The sequence below is a fragment of the Neomonachus schauinslandi genome, chromosome 8 (genome assembly GCF_002201575.2).
Source record: "Neomonachus schauinslandi chromosome 8, ASM220157v2, whole genome shotgun sequence".
In the NCBI taxonomy this organism is placed as follows: domain Eukaryota; kingdom Metazoa; phylum Chordata; class Mammalia; order Carnivora; family Phocidae; genus Neomonachus; species Neomonachus schauinslandi.
Window position 1 is genome coordinate 44,765,523 of NC_058410.1, and position 26,534 is coordinate 44,792,056.

Consider the following 26,534-nt stretch of genomic DNA (forward strand, 5'->3'; position numbering starts at 1 on the left):
CGTTGTTCGCTTCCCATGCGAAGCGCACTGCTAGGATCTAACCTTTAGATAGGGTGTGACTTTCTTTATGAGAGTAAAAGGAAACTAAATTATGAAATAGCTCTTACGTGACTATTACACGCTATCTAGGATTCAAAGCTCTCGAGTAAATGGTCTAAATATTACTTTAAAAGGCAAAGATATTCTCACATGTCAAAAAAACCTCCCCCAAACTCCACCAGCCACTCTTCCAACGGAAACCTAAAGAATTTATATAGTGGGATGGAGAAAATGAGAATAACAGTCATCTAAAAATCGCCATTGGTGAAGCGATGAAGAACATTTGCTGGCTTATTCTGAAACTTGTCAACGTTGCGACTCTTGGCTGCATATGGATTTCTTTGGTACAGTGTATGGTTTTACACAGCTGCCTAAAGTCATGTGTAACTAACCTGGTAAGTTTTGCTGCTCTAATATTTGTCTTTGCAGGAACTGGAACATGTAGAGTTCAGCTTGTTATAAATGAGTGAATGATTTTCCCATGGGAAGTGGTAGCAAGGCAAGAAAGATTTTTTTCCCCCCCAAATAAGTTAGGAATGTTTTTAATTACAGAAGGTAGGGGAAGGCTGTTTTATTTCTTTAAGTTATCTGTTCATAGATTGTGTGTGTGTGTGGGGGGGTGGGGTGTAGGAATTGGGTTAAAGAGGCTTACATGCGATAAATTTTGCTTGCTTTAAAAATGCCAATTTAAACTCATTTATTTCAAAACCATTTATGTTTGCCTTGAAGCAAGAAATAGGTTTGGCCACAGGGCAATGCCTACTGGTTGCAGACTGCAGCAGCATTTATATTGCGGATGGATGGTTGTATCAGGAGATGGATGCCAAGGAAGCAGATGCAGATGCCATATAGAACAATGTTTTATTTGAAAAAGCAAGAATTGTTTTTAAGGTCCTTTCCTTCTACTTGTGCATTTGTAGTTTTTTCAGTAATGAGTTTTTTGGGTATCCTTCCCCTATAGATTGTTTCATATCTTTCAGTTATTGTGACGTTGTTTTGCTTCAAAAAGCCCCTGAATCAACTGTAAAAACCAAATACATTCTAGCCAGGGAAAGATGCACTTTTCTTATCTAGAGACAAAGGAAATAGCCTGATAGCTTACATGTTAGGCTACTTATAGTCCTACTTTTTAGAATAATAAAAGTACCCAATACAGTACTCATTGTTATGCTAAAGTATTGGAGGTAGAAGTCCGCGCGGTGGTTAAAAAAGATAATTATCTGCGTTACACTCCTCTGGCTTAATTTAAACTATAGATTAAAACACTACTTGAGCTTTCTATGGGTAGTAGCACTTTTTAAAAAAGTTTGGCATTTTATATAAATCACTGTTGAAGACCTCATTGCCATTAATGTGGAATTGTATGCCTTAGGATTTTATAGTCGTCATCCAAACTTAAACATGGAAAAATAAGACTATTAGATGTATTCGTTATTGAATAATTTAAAAATTTCCCCTGATTATAATAAGAACATATATTCACTGTAAAATATTTAAAAGGTAGAGAAGTAGAGAAGGATAAAGAAAAAAGCATTTTCTCTTCAAATATGTGTATAATTTTACATACAGTTGTATACCCATCTTTTTCACTTAACATGACATTGTAAGTTTTTCCTACACCCTGACATTTTTATGGAAACAGGATCTTCAGTCTATTTAGAATATTTCCATCCTATAAATGTACCACCATAATTTGTTAATTTCTCCTTACTGTCAAAACTGATATTGTTTGTTTCCATTACTGTAGTCTCCATTTTATTTGTTTTATTTTTTTTCGGTTTTTAGTTATGTTTAGTTTCATCTTATCTTTGTGTGGGCTCCTGGGTTTCAGGCAGTAGGAGTAGACAGCTTGTTCCTTCCGCTCACCACCCACAGACACAGGCTCAGCCCATGTGGTGGCCACTGGGAGAGACAGGGTTTGCCAGTTTGCCTAGTGCCTGTCATCAATGTCCTCCATCTGGGGCTCCCACACAGGGCCCGGAGGGAAAAAGCTAGGTGAATGAACAGTGAATATAGCCGTGGATCAGGGGAAAGGATATGTAAAATGCTTGAGTTTATGATACTGTTTGCATTTTTTGTGTGTGCCATTCTTTGTAGCCTGGACGCTTGCTGGGAAGGTCATCTTTGATTTCCCTGGGTGGTTCTTGATCCTGAGGCATATTTGCTTTTTAAAAAGAAACACAGAGTCTTATACACAGGAATGTTTAGAATTGCTGTCCAAATGTGCACAGATCATAGTTCTGTGCTGAGCATGAGTAGTTTACGTCCATTGACGGATCTGTAGGTATTAGTTGAATGTAGTAATTGACTTAATATTTTTGAGTTATATGTGCCTGTGCTGCAGAGAACAAAAAATAATCAATGTTCTTCAGAACACTAGTATTGTGGCGTCCTTCATGAAAGAGAAACAAAAGAGACTGAGGAACTAGCATTGAGAAATGCTCTGTTAGAAGTATCAGTTCAATGCAAGACTATTAGAAACAAGAGTTCAGAGGTTATCCTGTTAAAAAAAAGTACAAACATCAATACCTTTCTTGTGTATCCATATATAACTTTATAGCAAGATGATAGAACAAGACCAGAATCCAAAAATGCCATAAAATGGGCGCCTGGGTGGCTCAGATGGTTAAGCGTCTGCCTTCGGCTCAGGTCATGATCTCAGGGTCCTGGGATCAAGTCCCGCATCGGGCTCCCTGCTCCTTGGGAGCCTGCTTCTCCCTCTGCCTCTCTCTCTTTCTCTCTCTGTCTCTCATGAATAAATAAATAAAATCTTTAAAACAAAAAACAAAACAAAACAAAACAAAAACCCAAAAATGCCATAAAATATCCAGGAATGAGCACAGTTTGTATTGGTGTAGGAGTGCGCAGATCAGTAAAATGGAATACAGTCTGGGAGTTAAGCCATGCACACAAGGGAGTGTGCAGTATGATAAAGATGGCAGTTCAGACCAAAGTGGGGCTGTTCATTTAGAATACAAAATAACGCCTTCCTTCTGTAGGTGAATGGATAAGTAAACTGTGGCACATCCAGACAAGGAAATATTATTCAGAGCTGAAAAGAAATGCGCTTTCAAGCCATGAAAAGACATGGAGTGAACTTTAAAAGCATACACTAAGTGAAAGAAACCAATCCGAAAAGACTACATACTGGATGATTTCCAACCATATGACATTTTAGGAAAGGCAAAACTATGGAGACAATGAAAAGATCAGTGGTTGCCAGGAGTGGGTTTGTATGTGGTGGGGAGATAAATAGGGAGATCACAGAGGATTATTAGAAACGGCAAAAATACTCTATATGATATTGTGATGGATACATGTCACTATACCTTTGCCCAAACCCACAGAATATACAACTCTGAGAGTGAGCCTTAAGGTAAACTATGGACTTTTGGGAATTATTATTGTGTAGATCTATCCTTAGTAAAAACTACTATTCTGCTGAGTGATGTGGATAATGAGGGAGGCATGTGTGGGGGCCGGAGGTATTTGGGACATCTCTGTACCTTAATCTCAATTACACTGTAAATCTAAAACTGCTCTAAGAAAATGAAGTCTTTTTTTTTTTTTAAGATTTTATTTATTTATTTGAGAGAGAGAGAGAGAGAGAGAGAGCACGGGGGAGGGGCAGAGGGAGAGAGAGAGAGAGAGAGAGAGAGAGAAGCAGACTCCCTGCTGAGTGCAGAGCCCAGTGCTGAGCTCAATCTCAGGAGCCTGAGATCATGACCTGAACCAAAACTAAGAATCGAATGCTTAACCGACTGAGCCACCCAGGTGCCCCCAAAATAAAGTCTTTAAAAAAAGTTTAGGCAAATTTATTAAAACCCAACTCCTTACAATACTACCAGATTCACATAGATTCCAGGAGTTGTTAAAAAATACTGTGATTTAAATACAAACAAACAACAGAAACAAAACAAGACTTCACCCTATAGATATATTACAATAAATTAAGGGTGAATATTTCTACAGTCTTGGAGTGGCAATGCCTTAAGAAGCCTGCTTCAAAAATACAGAATCCCTACAAGAAATTATTCATAATTTAACTACTTAGAAGCTTAAACTATTTGGCAATAAACAGAATACAAGAAAAACAAAGCCAAAAAAATGGAAAAAGTATTAGATTTGATGAACAGAATTTTACCAATCCTTATATATAAAAAAGTATTTTAAATAAGTTTAGGGGCACCTGGGTGGCTCAGTCAGTTAATCCTCACAGAACTTTATGCACTTTATGCAACATTGGTTCTTTGGTTCCTGTGTCTGATTACTTAAGTGAACCCCCACAATGCCAGGCCATTGGATGAGGCTTTCAAGAAACAGGACTTCTGGAGCATTCCTATGTAATAGGACATCTTGAGTTCATCGGTTTATTCCTTCTGTATGTATTTATTGAAGACCTCTTATCCCTCCAGACTGTTCTAGGTACTAAGGATAGAGTGAAGGGCAAAAGGAATGGTGCTTACCTGGAAGGGGAGAGAACTCAGTGAACTTAGTGATAAACAGATCTTCTCTTCCCTCTGAAAAGTGCAGGCTATTCAGAAGCCCTTGAGATGCTTCAACCACCTGGAGTGGGGTGTGCCTGGGTGGCTCAGTGGGTTAAGAGTCTGGCTCTTGGTTTCGGCTCAGGTTGTGTCATGATCTCATGGGTCATGGAATCCAGCCCCACGCCCTGTGCCGGGCTTCCCGCTGGGCCGGGAGTATGCTTCAAGATTCTTCCCCTCTGCCCCTTCCCCTGCTTGCATGCTCATGCATGCTCTCTCTCAAATAAATAAATCAGTCTAAAAAATGCAAAACCAAATGCCTCCTTTGGATTTTCTATCGTCTCCTGGGACACACCTTGCTTATAGCACTGGGTCAGCCAAGGTCAGATGGCATGCTCCTTGCTGGATTAATCATCTCTTCAATTCAGTGGTTCAAATCCAGCAACTCTTCAGGGGAGGTTCTGAGCAGTACCAATTAGAGGTACTAGGAGTACTCACCTAGTTATCCTTTGCTCATAATTCTAAGTCAGTCAGTGAGGCAGGCTGATGATTGGATCATATCCATATAACATAATTCAGGCACATGTCTGATCATCATAGGCCCAATATTGTCATCCTTTGTAAGCCTTTCAGTTTATCAAGGACTCTAGTCACATAACAACCAGGGAGAGGGTGAACAATTTATAGATTTTCTCCCCTTAGTTACTATTTCTTTTATTTTCTCCCAGCACAAAAAAGTTCTTAAAATTTGTGAAAATATGATGAAAAAAACAGAGTAATCTGGTGTTTTACTATATGTAAAATGCTGAATTTGTATTTTTTTCACTATTCTTAGTAACACTGCTTTAAAAAAAAAAAACAAAACTGACCATAATTCATCTTTAACCCCCAAGCCCTTTGACTTGATGAATTGACTAAAGTCACAGGCTTATTTCATACCATGTGAGACTTTATCTGTCCATTGTCCTTAACCACTCCTTACGGTCCCCCCTCCTTGATCATTTCTGCAGAATTCTTAGGCATTCCATCTTATAATTTGCATTGGTATTTTACCAGATTTCATAACTGATTTAATGACTTTAAAACATCATACTTTATAATTAGAAAACACAGAGGAGGCAACAGTATTCCAGGAAGCTTTTTTTTGAAAAAAGTGTGGTAGTCGTACTGAATGTAATATTGGTAGCTGTTGTTTATGATCTCATTCTTCATTTCAGGGCCGGCAGCTTGACATTGGCACACCATATAATCTGAGTGAACCTGTGAGTAATCACTTCCATTGTCAGGAAGTTTATAATGTTTGTGTTTATAAAAATGGGACAATGGTCAGGTTTTATTCCAATAAGAATAATTCTTAAGTAAAGTCTCATTTATTTGTCCTTGATGGAGGAAGTTCAGTTGAAAATAGCGAGAAGTCTGAATTACGGAATATTATTTATTTATTTATTTATTTTTTAAAGATTTTATTTATTTTTTAGAGAGCGAGCGAGAGAGAAACAGCATGAGAGGGGAAAGGGTCAGAGGGAGAAGCAGGCTCCCCGCCGAGCCGGGAGCCCGATGCGGGACTCGATCCCAGGACTCTGGGATCACGACCTGAGCCGAAGGCAGACGCTTAACCATCTGAGCCACCCAGGCGCCCTGAATTACGGAATATTAAAAAATGAACTCAGGCACAGTGTGTTGAAGAAGAAAGAACACAGGACTAATCCAACTCCATGATTTTGATTCTACTTGGCTGTGTGGCTTGGGGAAAATTACTTAATATTCCTGAGACTTAGTTTTATTATATGTTATCTGAGAGGGTTGGATGAGATGGTTTCCAATGTTTTTTCCAACAATTACATTTATAGGTTTATTATTTTTCTGCACCTGTATCCATTTATTCATTGTGTTTAGTGACTCAAAACATAAACATGAACACACTTCCAAAACTGTGGACCTATTTAGGTTTTGATATGCTGCTTTCCAGTTGAGTCCCCAGTTTTGAGTTTTGCTTGTTGTGTAAGGACATGGCCAGGACCCACGATATGCTCGATGCCACGGTGTCCAGGACTTTACCTGCTCCCAGCCACCCAGGGGACAGGGTGCTCCCTGAAGGTTGGGTGATCTCCGGGTTCTAGGCCTGCCCACGCCACCTCCCTTCAGCAACCCCGCTGTCCTGCGGTGACTCACACCAAGCCCGCTTTGCCTGGAGACAGGAGAGTTCTGCTTAGGATTCCAAAGGTCCTGATCCTTCTGAGGCCACAGATTCCTGGGTAGATACATTTTGTTACTGTGTTGCACTAGTCAGGTGGCAAGAAGAAAATCACCCTTCTCTAGTCACCATTGTCTCTTAATGCATCTCTTGCAGTGCATCCAAGGATGTCATTTTTGGAACTCTGTAGATCAGGAAAACTGTGCTTTAAAGTGTGTAAGTATTAATTATGTTTCTGTTTTGATACTAATATTTCCTTCAAAAGAAAAGTTATCTAAGGGGATTCCCATTTGAATTTCCATTGGTTTTCAAGGAGTTAAAGGAAAAGTGTGAGGGCCTGAGTGATACATAATAGTGGGGAAAAATTGAAATAAACACTATTAATGCAAATGGAGACCCGGGGAGGTTAACGCAAACTATGGAACCCAGGGATGCCCAATTGCTCCAAACTCTAATGGCCTTTTAGTAGAATGTCAGGCCCTTGTCAAATTTCCTAGTCCTGTGCTTCTCAAATGTTAAAGTACAGTTATCTAAGGATCTTGTTAAAATGCAGATTCTGATTCTGAAGACCTGGGGTGGGACAAGCTCCCAGATGGTGTGATGCTTGTTGTCCCCAGATGACACTTTGGCTAGCAGGGCCCTAGATCACATTCGAAGTTTCTCTGCAGGGAAAATGGCAGCAATCCAATCCAGAGATTACAAACCCCTACGTTTAATCCACTCTATGTAGAAAATACATCCCGAACTACTTTATTTTTCATTTTTAATTAACCCCAGCTTTGCCACTTAGTGTGTAACTGGTTAAGGTACTTAACCTCTTGGCACTTTACTTTCCTCCTCAATAAATTAGGATAATAATAGAATCTCTCTCTTAAGGATAATGCCTGATACACCGTAATTATTCTGGTCTAGTGAATAAGAATTTCGTCATTTAAAAGCGGGTTCCTTTGTTCAGGTTGTTCAGGTCTGAGGTTGAATCATGGTATTTTGGGGTAATCCTAATATTGTTTTCTATTAATGAGTGAAACTATATCATTGAGATTTAAATAAGGACGTTAACTTCTCCTTCCCAATGGTGCTCATAGCTTTCTGGAATGGTCTGTGCTCAGGTCTCTATGACAGGCTTAGGCTTACTCTCGCATTCGTGACTACGTGCCCCATAGAATGGGAGTTACCGGAAGTGGAGCCAGCACTATCTGGATTTGGGAACTATCACACATTCTAAAAATTCTTTTACGTCTCTTTGGTGCCACTTTTTATGAAGTCCAGTGGAAATCATCCTTTGTCTAGTCTGTGTTTGCTGGCCTTTGCTGCCGCCTGTAAGCCCCTCAGAGCGGGTCTCTCTCCTTCTTGCTCACACTGTCTGTTTCACCCAAGACCGTGAGAGGCACAGAGCAAGTGCTCAGACAGCACTTGCCAAGTGAATGAGTGGGAGGTACCAAACGGTGACAGGTGCTGGTGACAGTCCAGGCCGTACAGTGGGCATCAGAGCCGCTAGTCCGGGCAGGGGAAACTTCTCTGGCCAGAGTTATTGGTCATTTTCAGGTCAGGTTCTGTCTCCACTGGGCATCTGCCAACACCTCTTCATTCTCTCACCCGGTCCACCACAGATTACCTCTTAGTTGACTGGGAGTTTCCAGTAGACATCAAACTGCACCATTTCTCCAGTGATGCAAACGTAATATTTTTTTTTTGAGAGAGTGAAAGAGCACATGAGCGGGGAGGGACAGAGGGAGAAGGAGAGAGGGAATATTTAAGCAGGCTCCAGCTCCGTGCAGAGCCCAGCATGGGCTCCATCTCACGACCCTACGATCACGACCTGAGCCAAAATCAAGAGCCCATCGCTTAACCAGCAGAGCCACCCAGGCTCCCTGCAAACATACTTTTTAAAGCTGTTCATACAGTGGCCTGCCTGGACAGAAGGCCCAGCTCTGGGCTCCTTGATTTTGATTGTTTTTATTGGTTATTTGTCAATGGTGGGGCAAGAAATTAATTTGAAAGAAATATAAAGTCAAGTGTCATTAAAATTATTTACAACCTTAAGAATTTCAAGTAATTTCACTTTTCTTTGTTCTTATGCAGAACAACACCTATGGCACTGTTTATGAGGTGAGTTGGCCATCACAAAAAAGATGTCATCAATCCCTATGTCTTTATGTCTTATGTTTAAAAAGGTATTAAAATAAGAATGAAGAAACCTGACTAATTCTCAGTGCACAAAAATCTTCCTCATGGGAGTGCTATTAATCTGGGTATAAAAATGACTGTAAGATTCCATTTTTGACACAAATATTTGCTGTTTTAAATACCTGGGTGCATATGTATGTGTATGCGTATACACACTTATTCATATAGATACATATATACTACTCTAATCTGCTTGGACAGGTTCTAATTCTGGGAGCCTGGTGGGGAGAGGGTGGTGGGGCGAGAGGGGAGGGGACCCATCTAGGAATACGCTTACCTCTGCTGATTCCATCTTCTTCCCCATAAATCATGGTAATCTATCATTAAATATGTATATTAAAAAAGAACACTGTAGTTGCAGTTTTCTTTCTTATTCAACAAACTCCTTTGACTACATTTTTAAAGCACAGCTTTTAAGATATTTTATTTTTTATTTTTTTTTCCCTGCTATGATAGTAAGTGTCTTCATGCTGACTTTGGCGGCTCAGGTCTCTTTTTTCAGCTCCTCCTCCCTATGCTGGCCCCTCCCCTGCACTGGAGCTTTTCCTCTTTTTCAGAAAGACCTTAGGGATTTTGATTTTTATCCTACTTGATCTTATTTAAGGTTCTGGATTCTATGGCCCTCAGAATTAGTTTTAGGTCGACCATAGAGGTTTATGAAGAAAATACATTATTTCTCAGTTTAAAACCTAGGTTGTATTCTATTTAAATGACCTTCAAACCAAAGAACAGAACTATTTTATTCTGCCTGGGAAAGGAGTATAACTTACCATCCATCAGTAAAACAGAAAAATTTCTTTTTACTAGAGAATAAAAATAAACAACAAAAAAAGTTACATTGGAACATTTTCTCAATAGTCTGTGCTTACTCTGCACCTGAGTGATTTTCCCCTGAGAGTAGATGGAGGGGTCAGGGCTGGCTAAGAAGAGGTGAAACGGGGCAGGGGGTGGATTCACTCCATATGTAAAAAAACAATTATAGGTCTTTCCTGATTGAGATTTAAAAAAAAAACAAAAACCGCCTTAGAATCTTTTTATGTGATTAAAGTAACATTACCACCCTTCCCCCACCCCACCCCCACCCCCAGCCAAAACCATCCCTGGGAAGATTGTGTTAAGAAAATCAGGGATGGTTCAAGCCTCTCAAGCATGGAAACAGCCCGAGATTGGATTTCTTTTTTTTTTTTTTTTTTAAAGATTTTATTTATTTATTTGAGAGAGAGAATGAGAGAGAGAGAGAGCATGAGAGGGGAGAGGGTCAGAGGGAGAAGCAGACTCCCCGCCGAGCAGGAAGCCCGATGTGGGACTCGATCTTGGAACTCCAGGATCATGACCTGAGCCGAAGGCAGTCGCTTAACCAACTGAGCCACCCAGGCACCCCCGAGATTGGATTTCTAATGTGGTAGCTCCCTGGCGGTCAGTGAGCTGACCCACTGTCTGCGTCTATATGATGTCCACCTTTTCTTTCGGTGTTATAACTTACATAATTATTCTGTCTTTTCTTTGTATACTTGGTTATTTTACACTTTAAATAAAGTAGAACTGAACAGCCATACATGCTATATAGAGATTGAGATAGATATATGGATACATAGATGTTTGAATCATCTACATACACCTGCAGGAAATCAAACTCTTCAACCATTAATGCTTCAACCTATAAAGCTGGGATTTCTGCACATGTTCCTTGGAGGAAATAGTGTTGGAAGAGTTAGCTTAGCAAACTACAACTTGGAAAATGATGTTAGCCAGTGAGATGGCTTATCCCTGATAATTAAAAACACAAATTAGATCATATTGTTCCTAAAAACCTTTCTATGGCTTTGCGTTGCCATTTGAGAAAGCTCATGGAACTACCATTTGCTGGCTCCCCTGCATCACCTTGCACCCCATCTCCCGTGTTCTATGTGCCCACCACATTGGCCTTTCCCTCTTTGGAGTATAGGGGGAACATTCTTGCCTGCTAGCTTTTGTCCTTAAGACCTTTGTGAGCCCAGATTCTTGCAATCACTCAGGTCCTGCTCCAGGCTCCTCTCTGCATGGTTCTTCCTGAGCACCCTGATGAGATGAAGCCTCCTTCCTGCCTAGTCATGCCTTATGCCTTTAACTTGTTTTATTTTCTTCATAGCACTTCTCATTATCTGAATGTATTTTATTTAAAAATTTTTTTACTCGGTTGTTGTCTGTCCTCTTCTTAGAGAATGTAAATTCCATGACAGTGGGGAACTTACCAGTCTGCTCACTGCCAGATCCTTAGAGCTTACACCAGTGCTTGGCACACACACAAAATATGTACTCAATAAGCATTTTTTGAGTGAATGAATGAATGGTTTTTAAGGAAAGGAAGCCACAATTCCTACGGAGCGGCTGTACTCGGGGCGTCCCAGGAGGGGGGTGGGTATGTTCTCCTTGTGTTACAGGAGTAAGGAAAGGCATTGCCAGCGTGTGCCTGTCTGATAAACACAGGGGTGGAGCCAGAGGGATGATGAGAAAGGTGGTTTTACTACTGTGGGAGAAATGGGAGTGTGGACTAGAACAGAGACAGCAGACAGATGTAGCTAGCCCCTGGGAAGCATGAACTTGGCTTCTGCAGTGGGAATGGTAGCTCAGTGGCCTGGGATACACTAGTATAAATGTCTCATCCAGGGGCTCTGGGCTCAGATTCTGTGATTTCCTTAAATCTGACCACCTTTAGATTCTCTCTAGGCAATTTGAGCACTGGATAATGTCATTGTAAGCCCAATGTTAGATGAGAGAGAGAGGGAGAGAATCTAATTTATAGTGTTGCCTCCACTTGATATAACATTTAAACTCCTTAGAATATAAGCTTCCAGTTTTAATATTAACAAGTTCTGGTGATCTAATGTACAGCATGGTGATTATAGCTAATAATACTGCATTCTATACCTGAATGTTGCTAAGAAAGTAGATCTTAAATGTCCTCACCACAAAAAAGAAATGGAAATTATGTGATGGGATGGAGTTGTTAGCTGATGCTACAGTGGTAATCATTTTGCAATATATAAATGTATCAAATCAACATGTTGTATATCTTAAACTTACACAATTTATATGTCAATTGTATCTCAATAAAGCTGAAAAAAATACAAGCTTCACAAAGTAACAAAATATTTAAACTCCTAGATCGATCAGAATTTTATTATATATTTTCTTCTGAAAAGATGCAGGAAAAATAAACCCACAATTTACTGGGTAATCAGGACTAGCCATATTTCCAAATAAACACTATTCTATTTCCTTTCTCTTTCCTTGGTTTTACCTCTTGGAAAAAAATTCCATGTTACATGATAATTTTGTTGCCACTTGGTATATTTATTCTCTGCAGTTAATAAACATGTTGAATGTATTTTACTGAAACCTGCAAAAAGAATGTGAAAAGTATCCTAAGCCCTTAAATTAAATAATCCTGAGCCCCGACTGAGGTATTTAAATTAATCTTTAACTAAGCAAACCCGAGCTTATCAGTCTGCACTTCCCTTGAGTGAATAGGTCAAACATTGTGCAGCTAGTATTTGCAAATAACCTGGGATCTTTAGGGCAAATGTATTGTGTCATGGTTTCCACTATCACCAGGAGAAACAATAGCACGTTGCCCTAGGTATTATAATTGCAAATTGAATGAAAGCAGGAAGATGGATCATGATTGTGTTATAGTCTTAAAATTTGTGCCTTTTCTCCAAAAGTTTTATCTTTTCTTTTTTCTTTTCTTTCCTTTTCCCTTTCCCTTTCTTTTTCTTTTTCTTTTTCCTTTCCTCTCCTCTGCTTTCCTTCCTTCCTTCCTTCCGTCCTTCCTTCCTTCCTCCCTTCCTCCCTCTCTCCCTCCCTTCCTTCCCTCTTTCTTTCTTTCTTTCTTTCTTTCTCTCTTTGTAACGAATGCTAATGCATCTGTTAAGAGTTGCAGGAGATTTATGTCTAGGTCATGAAAATGTTTACTGTTTTAAGTTAATGAAGTAAAATGCTAATCATTCCTAGGTTTTTGTAGACCTTAAAATGTAACGTTAGTATTAGGATATTCATTAAAATGTTCAAGTTACTATAAAATTTAGTCAGTTTTTAATTTCTGAAGGAAAACATGGATATATAAAATAAATAGGCATCATCTTAGGCTAGAGTTTTAGGTTATTAACTCACTAAACCTTTGACCAAGATGGCAAATATATAATTGCATTGTTGAGCTCAATGCTTCCTCACACTGTGGGATGTCACTCGTTAGACAATTACGAAATCAACTTAGTGAATAAGGAGTCACAACAAACAAAATGAAAGAATAGAACAGAATGGCTATGATTGCATTACAGGTGTGAGATTTCTTAATGGGATGAACTTGTTCTAAAATTAGGTTGTAGTGATGATTGCACAATTCCATGAATATATTAAAAACCACTGAATCGTGTACTTTAAATCTTTTTTTTTTAAAGATTATTTATTTATTTATTTGAGAGAGAGAGAGCAGGAACACAAGCAGGGGGAGTGGGAGAGGGAGAAGCAGGCCTCCTGCCGAGCAGGGAACCCGATGTGGGGCTCGATCCCAGGACCCTGGGATCATGACCTGAGCCAAAGGCAGAAGTTTAATGACTGAGCCACCTTTAAATGGGTGAATTTTATGGTATACGAAATATACCTCAATAAAACTGTTAAAAAAGGAAAAAAAAGTACTGTTTCGAGATGTTGTTTTGTTAAATGTGTTTTGGAATTTGGGACATGGTCAAAAAGTTTGAAAGGTGCTGTTCTAATCCCACTAGCAAATGGAAACTTAAAGTATTGCAGCTGAAATAATTGATATACGGGTATACTTATATACCAGGCACTAGAATGTCACAGTGTCGTTGAAATGTATCAGCAAACGCAGGAGCAAGGCTGCCCTGACTGGGATGCTACCTGTCTCCACAGCGAGCATCATGTGAGGTCGGCTGCAGGAGTGCTGAAGGTGCATTCGAGGAGGAAGCGCTAGGTAAGCAGACATATGCAACAGTTATTAAAAATCCTCGACACCACTCTAGGGGCCTGTGCTCATGTAAGGAGAATGAGTCATCTCTTAAAATATTTAGACTTCTATATCTCAGCAGTGTAAAAATATATAAATATAATTTCAAATGTGGAAGCCATTGTGATAGAAACTCAGCAAGACTCTTCTTTCAGAGCAAAATAGGGGGACCACAGCACCTGACTGAGGTTTAGAATTTGAGATTTTTGCCCTCAGTTCAGTAAGTGAAATCACTTCTGTCTTAATGAAAGAGATGACTATGGATCTTAAGCAGACTTGATGTCAGGAAATGCCACTATTTTAATGAACTGAAAGCACAGGAATATTTTATTTAATGTGCTTTTAATTATTCAGCTACTAGCTAGTCAATGGAGTACCTATGATATGCATGGCTCCCTACAAGGCTTAGGAAATTTACTGCAAGTATAGAAGCGATGCTTCTTGCTTTTAGATTTTGAGTAAGTAGGGTACTAAGCTGTATGTCTCCAGCTCCCTCTGTCTGATTTCAGAGCAGGTTGGGTGTTGTCTAAATGGCTTTGTCCTAGTGTGTTAATTCTCTAGTGGTTTCTGAAGGACCAACTCTTTGATAAGTCACAGCCTCAATGTTAGTAGCTTTCTTTTCCAGAATTTCCAGGGTCTTCCTCCCACTAAGAGATAGATAGTTCCTTCCAGACTGGGAAATGATCGATTCTTCCATAAGCTGTAGTCTTTGTTTCGATGGCTTGCACCTTGCTCTCAGTGGCTGATGGAAAATGGGGGGATCTTGTCTTGCTGTCCTGATTTGCTTCTGTCTTTTAGACAGAACCCCTTGACATTTCTGTGGAGAGACAGTGATATTACATTCTTTTCCTACTATGTAGTGGGAGCTAGCTATGGATAGAATTTATATTCTATGGTTTCCAAACTGTGCACCGAGGTACCCCAGTGCATTACATCTACCTCATAGGAAGGGATGGGGCATTTTGAACATTCAAGGGAAACACAAGATAGTTGACAACTTCTGGACATCATTGGAAGTACTAGTTGGAGGTAGTTCATGGTATAAACAATGAAATGCACTACATTCCTTTCTATAGTATATCTTTGCAATGCTGAGTTTTTTGGTGATTGCTGTGATAAAAAGAAAGTACCATAAAAAACTCAGTGTGGAACGGGAAATGGGGTTGGTGGTGCCCAATCTGATTATAATATTGAGAAATTGTGCCGTCCCCAATAGGCACACAGATCCCATTAGTGGGCAATTATTTTTATTTAAGGATTAAATACATATATTGTCTTTCAGTTTATGTGTGTTATTTCTTTCAAACATCTACTAAGTTGAAAGGACACGCATACTTAAGTTATAATACTTAATTAACGGAGCTGTTAGGTAATTCTTTTGGTCCAAGGAGTTATGAAAAAATTACTGAGAAACTAAAGATGCCAGAACTGAGAAAGTTTAGGAAACATTGATTTACATTCTTTTCTTATATTCCAAAGTTACACTACCATCTTAATTATATATTCTGTTAGAATACAAGTGTAATCAATGCTTTACTTAAAATTTCTCATTGACTATGGATGAATGTCTATAGACCATTAACAAATGAGATATACCAAGGCTAAATAAAGGCATATAAATAATATGCTTATAGACCATATCTTTAGTTTGTTAGAATGAATCCTTTTGCCCATACATCTAAGATCGTGTTTGTCTCTAACACATCTGGTACCTGGTCCATTTATCTGTGAGTCTGCTACATTATTCTATTTTAGATACCATCCATGTCTCTTTTCCACAGTGGAAATGGTAATAGTTAAGAATATATTAAAGTAAAAAAACCTATTATTTATTATTTATTTATTTATTTTTTATGAGTCAGGCACTGATAAAAGTAATTTATAGGTATTAGCTCTTTTTGAGCTCAAAGGGATAAATACTATTATTATCCCCATTTTACAGATGAGAAAAATGAGGCACAAAGCATATATATATTTGCTTGGGGCCACATAGAAAGGGATCAACTTAAAGATGAACTAGAAAGGGAGTAACTTGATTTTAACCCTCTGATCTGACCAGAGTCTTTTCTTGTCCATTCAGCAGTGTGTTGAAAGTAGTATACAGATCAGTTCAGCTTCTCTTTCTCATTTAGTTAATTCTTATCCTGATATTTTAGAACAAACCTATTTGACCTCTGATTTTCCATACACATTGCCGTGGCTTTGAAACACATATCTCCAGTTAGCTGTGAAGTTTACATTTACTTGCACTTACTCATATAACTCTGGTTCTTTTTGCCAAGTTCTCAACTTATGTTCTTTCTGATTCTTTTGGATCTTCTTCCTTACTCTGCTGACAGCTCCACACTGGACCCCTCTTTAAAGTGTCAGCCTTAAAAATAAAATAGCCAGTTATCTTACTAGCAAAAGGAGTTTATTTGGGAATAGCAAAGGAATTGTAATTCGGGACAAGCAAACCATAGGCAAGTCTGGAGAACAAAGGGAAGGTCAGCTTTTATAGAAGAAAGGAGGAAATTGGGGAGGGTTGTTTTGAACAAAAGTTCACTGGACAAGAAAGAGAGCTCTAGGTTGTTCTGGTTTCTCATTGGCTGCAAGTGATGGTTAGTGCATTGTTGCTGGAGCATGGAGGGATCTTCCTTCTTTTTCTTAAAAAAAAAAAGAAAAAAATATGAAATTCCCGTGTGAAAAATGTCCTCCTTGGCAAAATAATTCTTAACTTCCTTCTTTGTTCTACAGGCTGCAACCAGTGGTGAGTGGGTGAGAGAGCTCCCCCTTCAGGGCTTCCTGACTCCATTTTAAACCAGGTGTCCTTAATTTTTTGACAAAGGTTTCCCACAGACTATTGCAATCTCCGCTATTAGGTGTCTCACACCATAAAACAGGGGAAAAAAATGGAACTGTGCTTTGCTCGTATAGTTATAACAACTAAAAATGAACCATAATTAGAAGAATCAGCAGAGAAGTGTTGTGCTAAGGCTCTCTGGGCTAGAACCTCAGATGACAATGGCTTTCTTTTTTCTGGGTCACAGAGTATTCTGGTAGTATGGACTTCAATTAGTCCAGATTCAGTATCTATAGCGATCAGAATGGTGTCAACTTTTAACCAGAAGGAGAGAGGTCATGGAAGTTTGTATTTAGCCATTTTAAGCTTCTTACAAGAACTTATTATGTTTTCTTGACCAGAGTAGTCATTGTTATTTTAGAAAAGAAAGCTTATCCTCTAAGCTCAGGAACAAGGCAGGGATGCCTGCTTTTGTCACTTCTATTTAGCATAGTACAGGCAGGAAAAAGAAATAAGCCATCCAAATTGGAAAGGAGGAAGGAAGATTATCCTTGTTCACAGATAATATGATCTTACATGTAAAAAATGCTAAAGATAGCACAAAAAACCGTTAGAACCAATAAATTCAGCAAAGTAGCAGTATACAAAGTAAACACATGAAAATCAGTTGCATTTCTGTTTGCTAATAATGAACAATCTGTAAAGGAAATTAAGAAAGCAATTCCATTTACGATAGCATCAATAAGCATAAAATACTTAGGAACTAACTTAGCCAATCAGGTAAAAAATTTGTAAAATAAAAACTATAAAACATTTCTGAAACAAATTAAAAAAAGACTTAAATAGAATCCCATATTCATGGATTGAAAGACAATACAGTTAAGATGTCAATGCTAACCCAAAGCAACCTACAGATTAATGTAATCCCTATCAAAATTCCAGTATCTTTTGTAGAAATAGATCCATTTGAAAATTCATATAGAATCTCAAGAGACCCCAAATCTTAAAAAGAAGAACAAAGCTGGATGACCCACACTTCCTGATTTTAAACTTATTGCAATAATAAGACAGATACATAGACAAATGGACTAGAATAAAGACTCCAGAAATAAATCCTGTATAGATGGTCAAATGATTTCTGACAAGGGTGCCAAGACTATTCAATCGGGAAAAGACAATGGGTGCTGGAAAAACTGGATATCCACATGCAAAAGAATAAAATTGGACCCTTACATAATATCATATGAAAAAATTAACTCAAAATGGATTCATGGCCTAAATGTAAGACCTAAAACTATAAGCCTCCTGGAAGAAAAAATAGAGTGAAAGCAACTTTGGATTTGTCAATGACTTCTTGGATATGATACCAAAGGCACAGGCAATGAAGGAAAAAAATAGACAAATTGGACTTCATGAAAATTAAAAAAATATACACATCATCAGACACTATCAACAGAGCAAAAAGGCAACAATAGAATGGAAGAAAATATTTGCAAATCATATATCTGATAAGGGATTAATATCCAGAATATATAGACACTCCTAAAATTGAACAACCAAACAAACCAAACAATCCAATTCAAAAAATAGGCAAAGGACCTGAATAGATATTTCTCCAAAGAATATATACAAATGGTCAATAAGCACATGAAATGATATTCAACATCACTAACTGATTAGGGAAATGCAAATCCAAACTACAACTAAATACCACCTCACACTCATTAGAATTCCTACCTTTAAAAAACCCAGTAAAATAAAAGTTTTGATGAGGATGTGAAGCAGATGGAATGCTTGTGCACCATTGGTGGGAATGTAAAATGATAAAGCCTCTGTGGTAAACAGCATGATGGTTCCTCAAAAATTAAAGACAGAATTACCATAGAATCTAGCAATTCCACTTGTGTGTATATACTCAAAATAAAGTGGGTTCTTGAAGTGATATTTATACACTGATGTTATACACTTCTTGTTGAATTCACAATAGCTAACACATGAAAGCAATCCAAGTGTCCATTGACAGATGAATGGATAAGCAAAATTTGATATATACATACAATGGAATGTTATCCAGCCTTAAAAAGAAAGAAAATTGACACACGCTACAACATGGATGAACCTTGAGGACATTATGTTAAGTGAAATCAGCCTGTCACAAAAAGACAAATATTGTTTGATGCCACTTACATGATGTATTAGAGTAGTCAAAGTCATAGAGGCAGAAAGTAGAATGGTGTTTGCCAGGGGTTGGGGGGAGGCAGAATGGGGAGTTAATGATTACTGGGTAGAGTTTCAGTTTTGCAAGATGAGAAGAGTTCTGGAGATGAATGGTGGTTATGGTTGCACAACAATAAAAATGTACTCAGTACCACTGAACACACTTAAAAATGGTTAAGATAGTAACTTTTATGTCATGTGTATTTTACCACAGTTAAAAATTGGGGGGAAAAAAGCAAGCTGAAGCATGATATCACTCACAATTTTGGAAGATAGAAAAAGTAAAGTAAAATAACTTCATCCCAGTGGAACATACCATTCCAAATTCTAGCCTTTTGTACGGGGCCTGGAAGTAGCAACAATAAATGTGTGTTGCCAGTTGCAATGTTGATGTAGGAAAAACGTTAAGGTTTGAAGCCGATGGCCAAGAAAGAATTCTTGAGACATCTTTGGTGCAAAAAGGTGGTTTTATTAAAGCACAGGGACAGGACCCGTGGGCAGAAAGAGCTGAGGGGTGGCGATTTATATGCTTTCAAGTGGGGAGGGGGTTAGGGATGGCATAAGTCTCTCCAGAATTTTAGAAGCAAGGTTTCCAGGACCTTGAGGGGGTTAACTATTGTTGGAAAAAAGGTCATTTATTACTGTCCACTAAAACCTTAGTTAAGAGACCCTCCAGATGTATATCAGTGGGTCATATGCTTGGGGATGATTGCCAACATGTATCTTGGGGAGTAGAGATAAAGGAAGTTTCTAAAGGAATTTGTTTTTGTTAAAGAAGACCTACAGGATCCTGGGGGTCAGGCTAAGATTGCCTTTTGCCCTTAGCAAAGTGTCAGCATCGAGGCAGTTGAGTCCCTAGAGGAATGTCACTCTGCCTCTTTCAAGGACTTGCCAATGGACTGTAAGCATTAAGGAAATTTAATAATTTTTCTTCTGCCTTTGTTTCCCACATCGACGTTACTAATGTTTAGAAGTCACAAAATACTTTACAATATGGAACAACTGAATATAGAATCCTTTGGAGTAGAATTACTTGTACATATAAAAATAATTTATTGACAAGATGAGCAATAGCAACAGGATTGTAGTGTAACATTTTAAAAATGTCTTGGGATACCTGTTCTGGAACAATAGATGGTTCTGTTATGTACCATACACGCCCCTGGCACCCACCAGTAAGGAAGTGGTAATCATAAGAGAAAACTGTACAATACTCTGTGTTGCTTGCCTGTAAAAAAAAATGATGATAGTGAATTCTACGGGGAAAACAAGATGCCAGACTGTCTAGCTGATTTATAAAAATAAACCAATTGAATATGTACATCATTTATTATTTGGGTAAGCTATTGTGGCAAGATGTAGTTGTAACAAGAGACTCCTGAGAGCCCGAGATGAAACAGACACCCTTTCTCCTGCCTTGACAGAGGTGCATGGTGAATGAAGTCCTGTTTTCTCCCCAGAAAATGCCGATTTCCCCACCGCACCCTTTGCTTCTTCCATTGGAAGCCATGGTGTGACCTTACGATGGAAATCTGCCAACATTTCTGGAGTAAAATACATCATTCAGTGGAAATATGCACAACTTCCTGGAAGCTGGACTTATACTGAGGTATGAAAAGCTGCCTACGTACGTACACACAGGTTTTTTTTCCAAATTATTAAAAATGCCCAATTACTACGTATTATTATACGTATAAAGACATTCTAGAGGAGATTCAAGTGTTAAGATGAATGGTTGGGTTAGATGAACTTTAATCTCTGCTACTCTGTAACATGTTGATGCTAAATCCTTTATTTTTGAGGAAAACATATTAGACATACATCTTGTTCCTTCAGCGCAGCGTCACCTAACCAACTACTCATATCGTTGGTCATTTTCTGCCCACCCCACCTACAAGGATTCCAACTAGGATGGAGGGCAAGAAAGTCATCTAGGACTGTCTCTTTTAAGAAAGCATGAGCAAGTTCAGAGGAAAAAGACACTAAGTATATTAACATAGAAAAATTATTAAAGCCTTGAGGTAAATGCCAAATAACTGAATCCATAATTTTGCCAATTTGAGGAAGGAGAGACTTTGGGTGTGAATTATGCAGGCTGACATCTGGACGGCTCAGCTCCGAGCTCCAGGCCCATTTCTTCCGGGCTGGCAGGCCCCGGGACACCCCATATCCAAGAAGTCCTGCACCTCTTACAAACTGATCTGCGCTCTTGAGCCGCACTGTGTGGTGGTGATTCTGTAAACGCTAATTATTAATCTCTCCCTGACGTAGGCCGTGTCCAAGCTCTCATATGTGGTACAGCCCCTGCATCCCTTCACTGAGTATATTTTTCGAGTGGTCTGGATCTTCACAGCCCAGCTACAGCTGTATTCTCTGCCAAGTCCCAGTTACAGGACTCATCCTTATGGAGGTATAGTGTGTCCCTGTGGCTCATGAAATAAGGAGATTATTCCAAAGCTTTAGTTTAGTTTGGTTCTATTTTAAATAATGAAATAAATTATTCCTTCATCAATTGATCCGTTCAGTAACTGAGTACCTAACCATATGCCCCGTAGCATTCTAGGTGCTCAGCATGTCTCTATGATCAATACCAAACTCCCTGGTCTTGTGCAGCTCAGCTTTTGGTGGAGGAGACATACTCTAAGCAGTAAGCATAATAAATAAGGAAAGCACGTTGTAAGTGGGAGAGTGCTGTGTACAATGTTAAGAGGGACATTTTGAACAGGGTCTGTCTGTTAGGGGCTTGCAAATGGGGCGTAGGGGTGAAAGACAGTCAGGTTGCAGAATAAGCCTCAATAAGCAGTTAGCAGTTAAGGACAGTTTTTAAGCAGAGAAGTAATTATTTCACATACTTCTGAAAAAGATAGTTTTGGCAGCTACGCATAAGATGGATTGAGGGAATGAGGGAATCAGATTGGAAAGCACAGAGGGAGAGCAGTCCGCCTGGAGGTTATGATAATACTTGGACATTTTATCAGACATGATTTAAAAAAAACTGCACCTACCTTGGAGCGTTTTCGGATTTCTTCTTTTGAAGATGTGGCTTCCATGCTGGGAAAAGGGGTCTAACCTAGAGCATTTTAGGGGAGTGCATGCGTGGGGCAGACACTGAAGGAGAGTTATGTGGTTCCCTTACCCTCAGGGTTAGCTGACTGGACCTGCGGGGATGTATTCCAGACCAGGTGTTAGATGTCCCGACCCATCAGCTCTGGAGATTTGGCAGTGTGCACAGAGCCTCACCTTGAACTAGGCTGTGGACAGTTGAACAGCTGAGGAAGCTGGTGACGGCATTTTCCCCTTTCCCTGATTCGTGCTCGCTTACTGCTTATCAGATTTTAGGCTGTGTGTGGCCACCTCTGCTAATTACTCCCTGACCATCCTCCAAAGCTTGGGTCAGACACTGGCTAGGGCAATATTTGAAATGTTCCAGATCAGAGTGGAATACGTGGATCCTTCTTTGTTCAAAGCAATGCCTCATGTATTCCAACAGTGCTGGGACATTTTCTGATGCTGGAGAGATAATATGATCCAGGGCCCATGGCGGCCCATGGCTAGTCAAATCAAAATAATGAAGAAGGCAAATTTTGTTTTCCAGTTCTGGGCTTTTCTCCTGGATTTGCAAACCCTCATGCCCTCCATGTATTCCAGACCTACTCTGGATATCCTTTCCATGGATAGCACCTCATTTCTCAATTCCTTCTCACTTTTCTAGCCACATTAAAACTTATAGTTACCTGTTTTGTATTCCATGCCTCATGGCCCTCTTCTCCTTTCATGATGGGAAATGTATGATTTAGATGGTATTATTACCTTTTAATCGAGGCCCTTATGAAGATAATTTCTTAACCAAGGAGAATGGTTAATAGGCAAGGAATATCGTGCCCACGCTGACTGGCCTTTCAGGGAGGATTTTTGTGGGAGAGATTTGGACAATAATCACAGCTTACCATGTAGGTGGCATCCAACCTGCTCGAAGTGGAGCAGATCATGTCTGGGTCTGAGCATTGACCCTAAGGAATTAGGTTTTTTGACATCCTGCTTCTAATTAGTGAAAGATGATTCGTACCCCTCCGTTCACCAAGGTGACGGAGTGCAGGGAGCAGAAGAGTCGACACAGTGATGTTTGTGTTTGCCAAAGACTGGTCTGAGAGTTGAGGAGGAATCATATTGGAGAAAGGCTGAGAGATCAATAAACAGCCTTTTAAAAACTCATCCAATGTGAAGGCTGCACTGTCTTAATTTCTACCAACTCTCCCGAGTCAGGAGTGATGCAGAACATTTGCCAAAAGTATTCAGAGGGAGGGAAGTCCACACGAGAACAAAGTGACGTCAGAGTGTGTCTTTCTACAGGAAGAGGAAATGAAAGGGTGGGTTTAGGGGGTGGGAGGTATGAAAAGTAGGTGGAGGCAGGAATGGCAGGCAGGCTGTTAGATCATTTGTTTTTCTTTCTGTTCTTTACTACTTAGGTAGCTTCTCAAGTCTATGAGTGAATGCTTAATTAATGAATGCATGTTCCTTTAATCCTTCTCAAGGGAGAGGGTAGTGCTAAAGCACAGTGAACTTGGACTCTAAGGGACCTTGGGCGCCATGGGAAGGAACATACGTCTGGGTGTCAGCAAGAGGGAAGCACACTGTTCTAAGTCCGGCTTATCTGAGCCTGCATCTTCAACTGGAACTGGTCAGGCTATAGCAAGCGCTCCAGTGAGTGAAAAGGCCCAGGATTTACTTCTTTCAACTCCTGTTAATCATTGACTACGGTTTTGTTACAGATTCTCTTCTTCTTCCTAGCCGGGTTCCACCCCACAGTTTCAACTCACTCAGATCTCTGGAGACTTCTGATAACTTTTTTCTAGAACATTTATCCTATTTGCCTACCTGCACCTTCATAAATTATATGCAAGGAAAATAACACTTGGTAGAGTCCCTTAGGAAAGTAGCCAGCTGGTCTCATTTAGGGATCAAGAGTTGCAGCTCCTAGATATCTTACCGCCTTCTCTCTATCACTTATTTTGAATATTAATGAAAATATTTAATTTACACTTCAAAAAACAAGACTTTTTTCCCTGTGCTATTTACATTTGTTGCTTGTACATCTTCCTGCTCACCATGTCACCATTACATCTTCTAGTTCCTGAGACTGCTCCTTCCATTAGAAATATTGAGAGCTCGAGTCCCGACACCGTGGAAGTCAGTTGGTCTCCACCCCAATTCCCAGGAGGACCTATTTTGGGTTATAACTTAAGACTGATCAGCAAAAATCAACAATTAGATTCAGGGACACAGAGAACCAGTTTCCAGTTTTACTCCACTCTGCCAAATACCACCTACAGGTAAGAATTAAGTGGGGCAAGGAAGATGTAGCCAGCATGGCCGTAGGCATAATCATTATTTAAGACATATGGCCCCAAAGTCGTTTAAATGTATTTGGAAAACTCCCATTGACTTTGTGCTGTTGGGTTGATGTTATCGTAGTTTTCCTCAAGTTTGTGTCTGTTAGACTACAGTGTCCTAAGCAAAAACATTCTGAAGTATTTCTGTTATATTCAGAGGATCCTTATAAATAGGCACCAATAAAGATATCATAAACACCATAAATACCATTTCTTCATTTAACCCAACATGAAAAAAGTAAGGAAGTGAAATTCTGTTAGTGGTATTTTTTTATTAACCATTAGGGGGATTATTTTATTACTGTTAGCTTTTCCAGCATTTACCAAGGCCTCTTTAAATTAGGGTAGGGATGGGGGTCATGCAGATAGCAGAGTTCAGTTTTTGACCTCTGTGACCCTGAACTGTTCTATGCGGAATGCAAACAAGGATGTGATTGATGGTCATCTCAGTGCTGAGCAGTGGGACTGAGTAACTAGATACGTGCATGGCCACATTGTTCTTTAAATAGAAGTATTATTGCTCCTTCTCTTTTTATCTCATGTTCACACCATGCCATGTGAAACACATCTCTCTAAATTGTTTTTGGAATAGGTTTTCCATTGCAGCAGTAAATGAAGTTGGTGAGGGGCCAGAAGCAGAATCTAGTATTACCACTTTATCCTCAGCAGGTACAGCCTGGGAATGCCCCTTCTGTTACTTGGGAACTGAGGGGGTGGCAAGGGTGGGTTCAGATCTCAGAGTCCTGGTTCATCTGGTTGATCCCAAGAACCCCACCTCTTCTGCCCAAATCAACATTGTCTTTTGGTACTTGGTAAGCTCCGATTTTAAATGAATCCCATCCAGTATTTGACAAATAGAAGTTATTGGACCCAAAGGTTTTAAATTAGAATTTAGGAATTTCAAAATTAGAATGAAAAATTTAGGGATTAAAAAAAAATGGCCTCATACAAAGCCTTAGTTTCAGATGAAATCACTAGTGATTGTGACTCACATTAAACGCTTAGGTATACATGTAATCTTTTTGCCCTCACCCCCATTTTGTATTATGTATCATCATTTAATATGTATCAGATATCTTTTTTTTTTAAAGATTTTATTTATTTATTTGACAGAGAGAGACATAGCGAGAGCAGGAACACAAGCAGGGGGAGTGGGAGAGGGAGAAGCAGGCTTTGCGCTGAGCAGGGAGCCCGATGCGGGGCTCGATCCCAGGACCCTGGGATCATGACCTGAGCCGAAGGCAGACGCTTAACGACTGAGCCACCCAGGCGCTCCTATCAGATATCTTTTTATTCCATTCTCCTTCAGGTTTTTGAATATATCTGGACTTAATAATTTACATTTTACCATTTTGAATATTCAATCTACCAAGTTAGCTTTTGTTATTATTTTGAAGTATTATTTTTTTTTTCATTTTGGCATTTGAATGATTGCCTGAGAGATTAAATACTTACTGTATGATACCTGTATGGAAAAAATAATAAAATGAAAATGCTTTCTAAGAAGCACTGGAAATATTCTGGGGACACGAGTAGGAGTCTTGAACAACACAGAAAGATTCAGAATTGTAGGAGTCTGTTTTCTATTTTCGCCAGAATCCCATTTGCTGAATGGACTGCCCCTTCCCCTAATGTGCACCCGTCTATGTGTATTGAGTGTTGTCTATCACCAGCCTTTGGTTTTTTGGCTGTTACTGGACTCTAGGAAAGGAGAGGCATTTTTGTTATGCAAGAAGCATCCGAAGGATGTGTTAAATATAGAGCAGGTTTAAGGTTGTTGTTACTGCAATTACTGCATAACTTTTATTAATTGCCCTTCACTGACGCACCCTGCATCAGTCTCCGACTGAGTGGGATGTCAAGCAGAGTCCTGCAGTCCTCAGATTTCATTGCTCTAAGGACTTTTCTCTGGCCTCAAAGGGAGAGAGAATTGAAGACAAAACAGAGACAACCAGTGTCTGTCTGGTGTTACGCAACAGCCCAGTCTGGCCTGGGCTGGACCACCTCCACCGAGCAGCCACATTCTCATGGCTGTGGGTAATGAGCTGAGCTCCTGCGGGTGCAAGGCTGTTGAGAGCAGTGATCCCTTATGTGGTGTTATTTTGGGGGTCTTTCGGGGCACATACATATAAAGCCTACTTGACTGACACTGTACTTCCCACCCCCAATCGTGGAATAATGTGATATATGTTGCAGTTGAAATGCCCCCGCTGCCTTCAGAGAAAAATCCGACCAG

At 39.5% G+C, this 26,534-nt stretch overlaps 1 protein-coding gene across 2 annotated transcripts in view; it reads left to right on the forward strand.

Annotated features, from left to right (window-relative positions):
• Positions 1-311: 311 nt before the first annotated feature.
• ROS1 (ROS proto-oncogene 1, receptor tyrosine kinase) overlaps positions 312-26,534 on the forward strand; it is a 103,632-nt gene continuing 77,409 nt past the window's right edge. For both annotated transcript variants that reach the window (XM_044917423.1, XM_044917424.1), the window contains exons 1-9: positions 312-434; positions 5,741-5,785; positions 6,874-6,933; positions 8,800-8,826; positions 13,816-13,876; positions 20,369-20,517; positions 21,180-21,318; positions 24,037-24,238; positions 24,891-24,967. In XM_044917423.1, coding sequence (XP_044773358.1) covers positions 312-434; positions 5,741-5,785; positions 6,874-6,933; positions 8,800-8,826; positions 13,816-13,876; positions 20,369-20,517; positions 21,180-21,318; positions 24,037-24,238; positions 24,891-24,967 — 883 coding nt within the window. The remainder of the gene's footprint in view (positions 435-5,740; positions 5,786-6,873; positions 6,934-8,799; positions 8,827-13,815; positions 13,877-20,368; positions 20,518-21,179; positions 21,319-24,036; positions 24,239-24,890; positions 24,968-26,534) is intronic.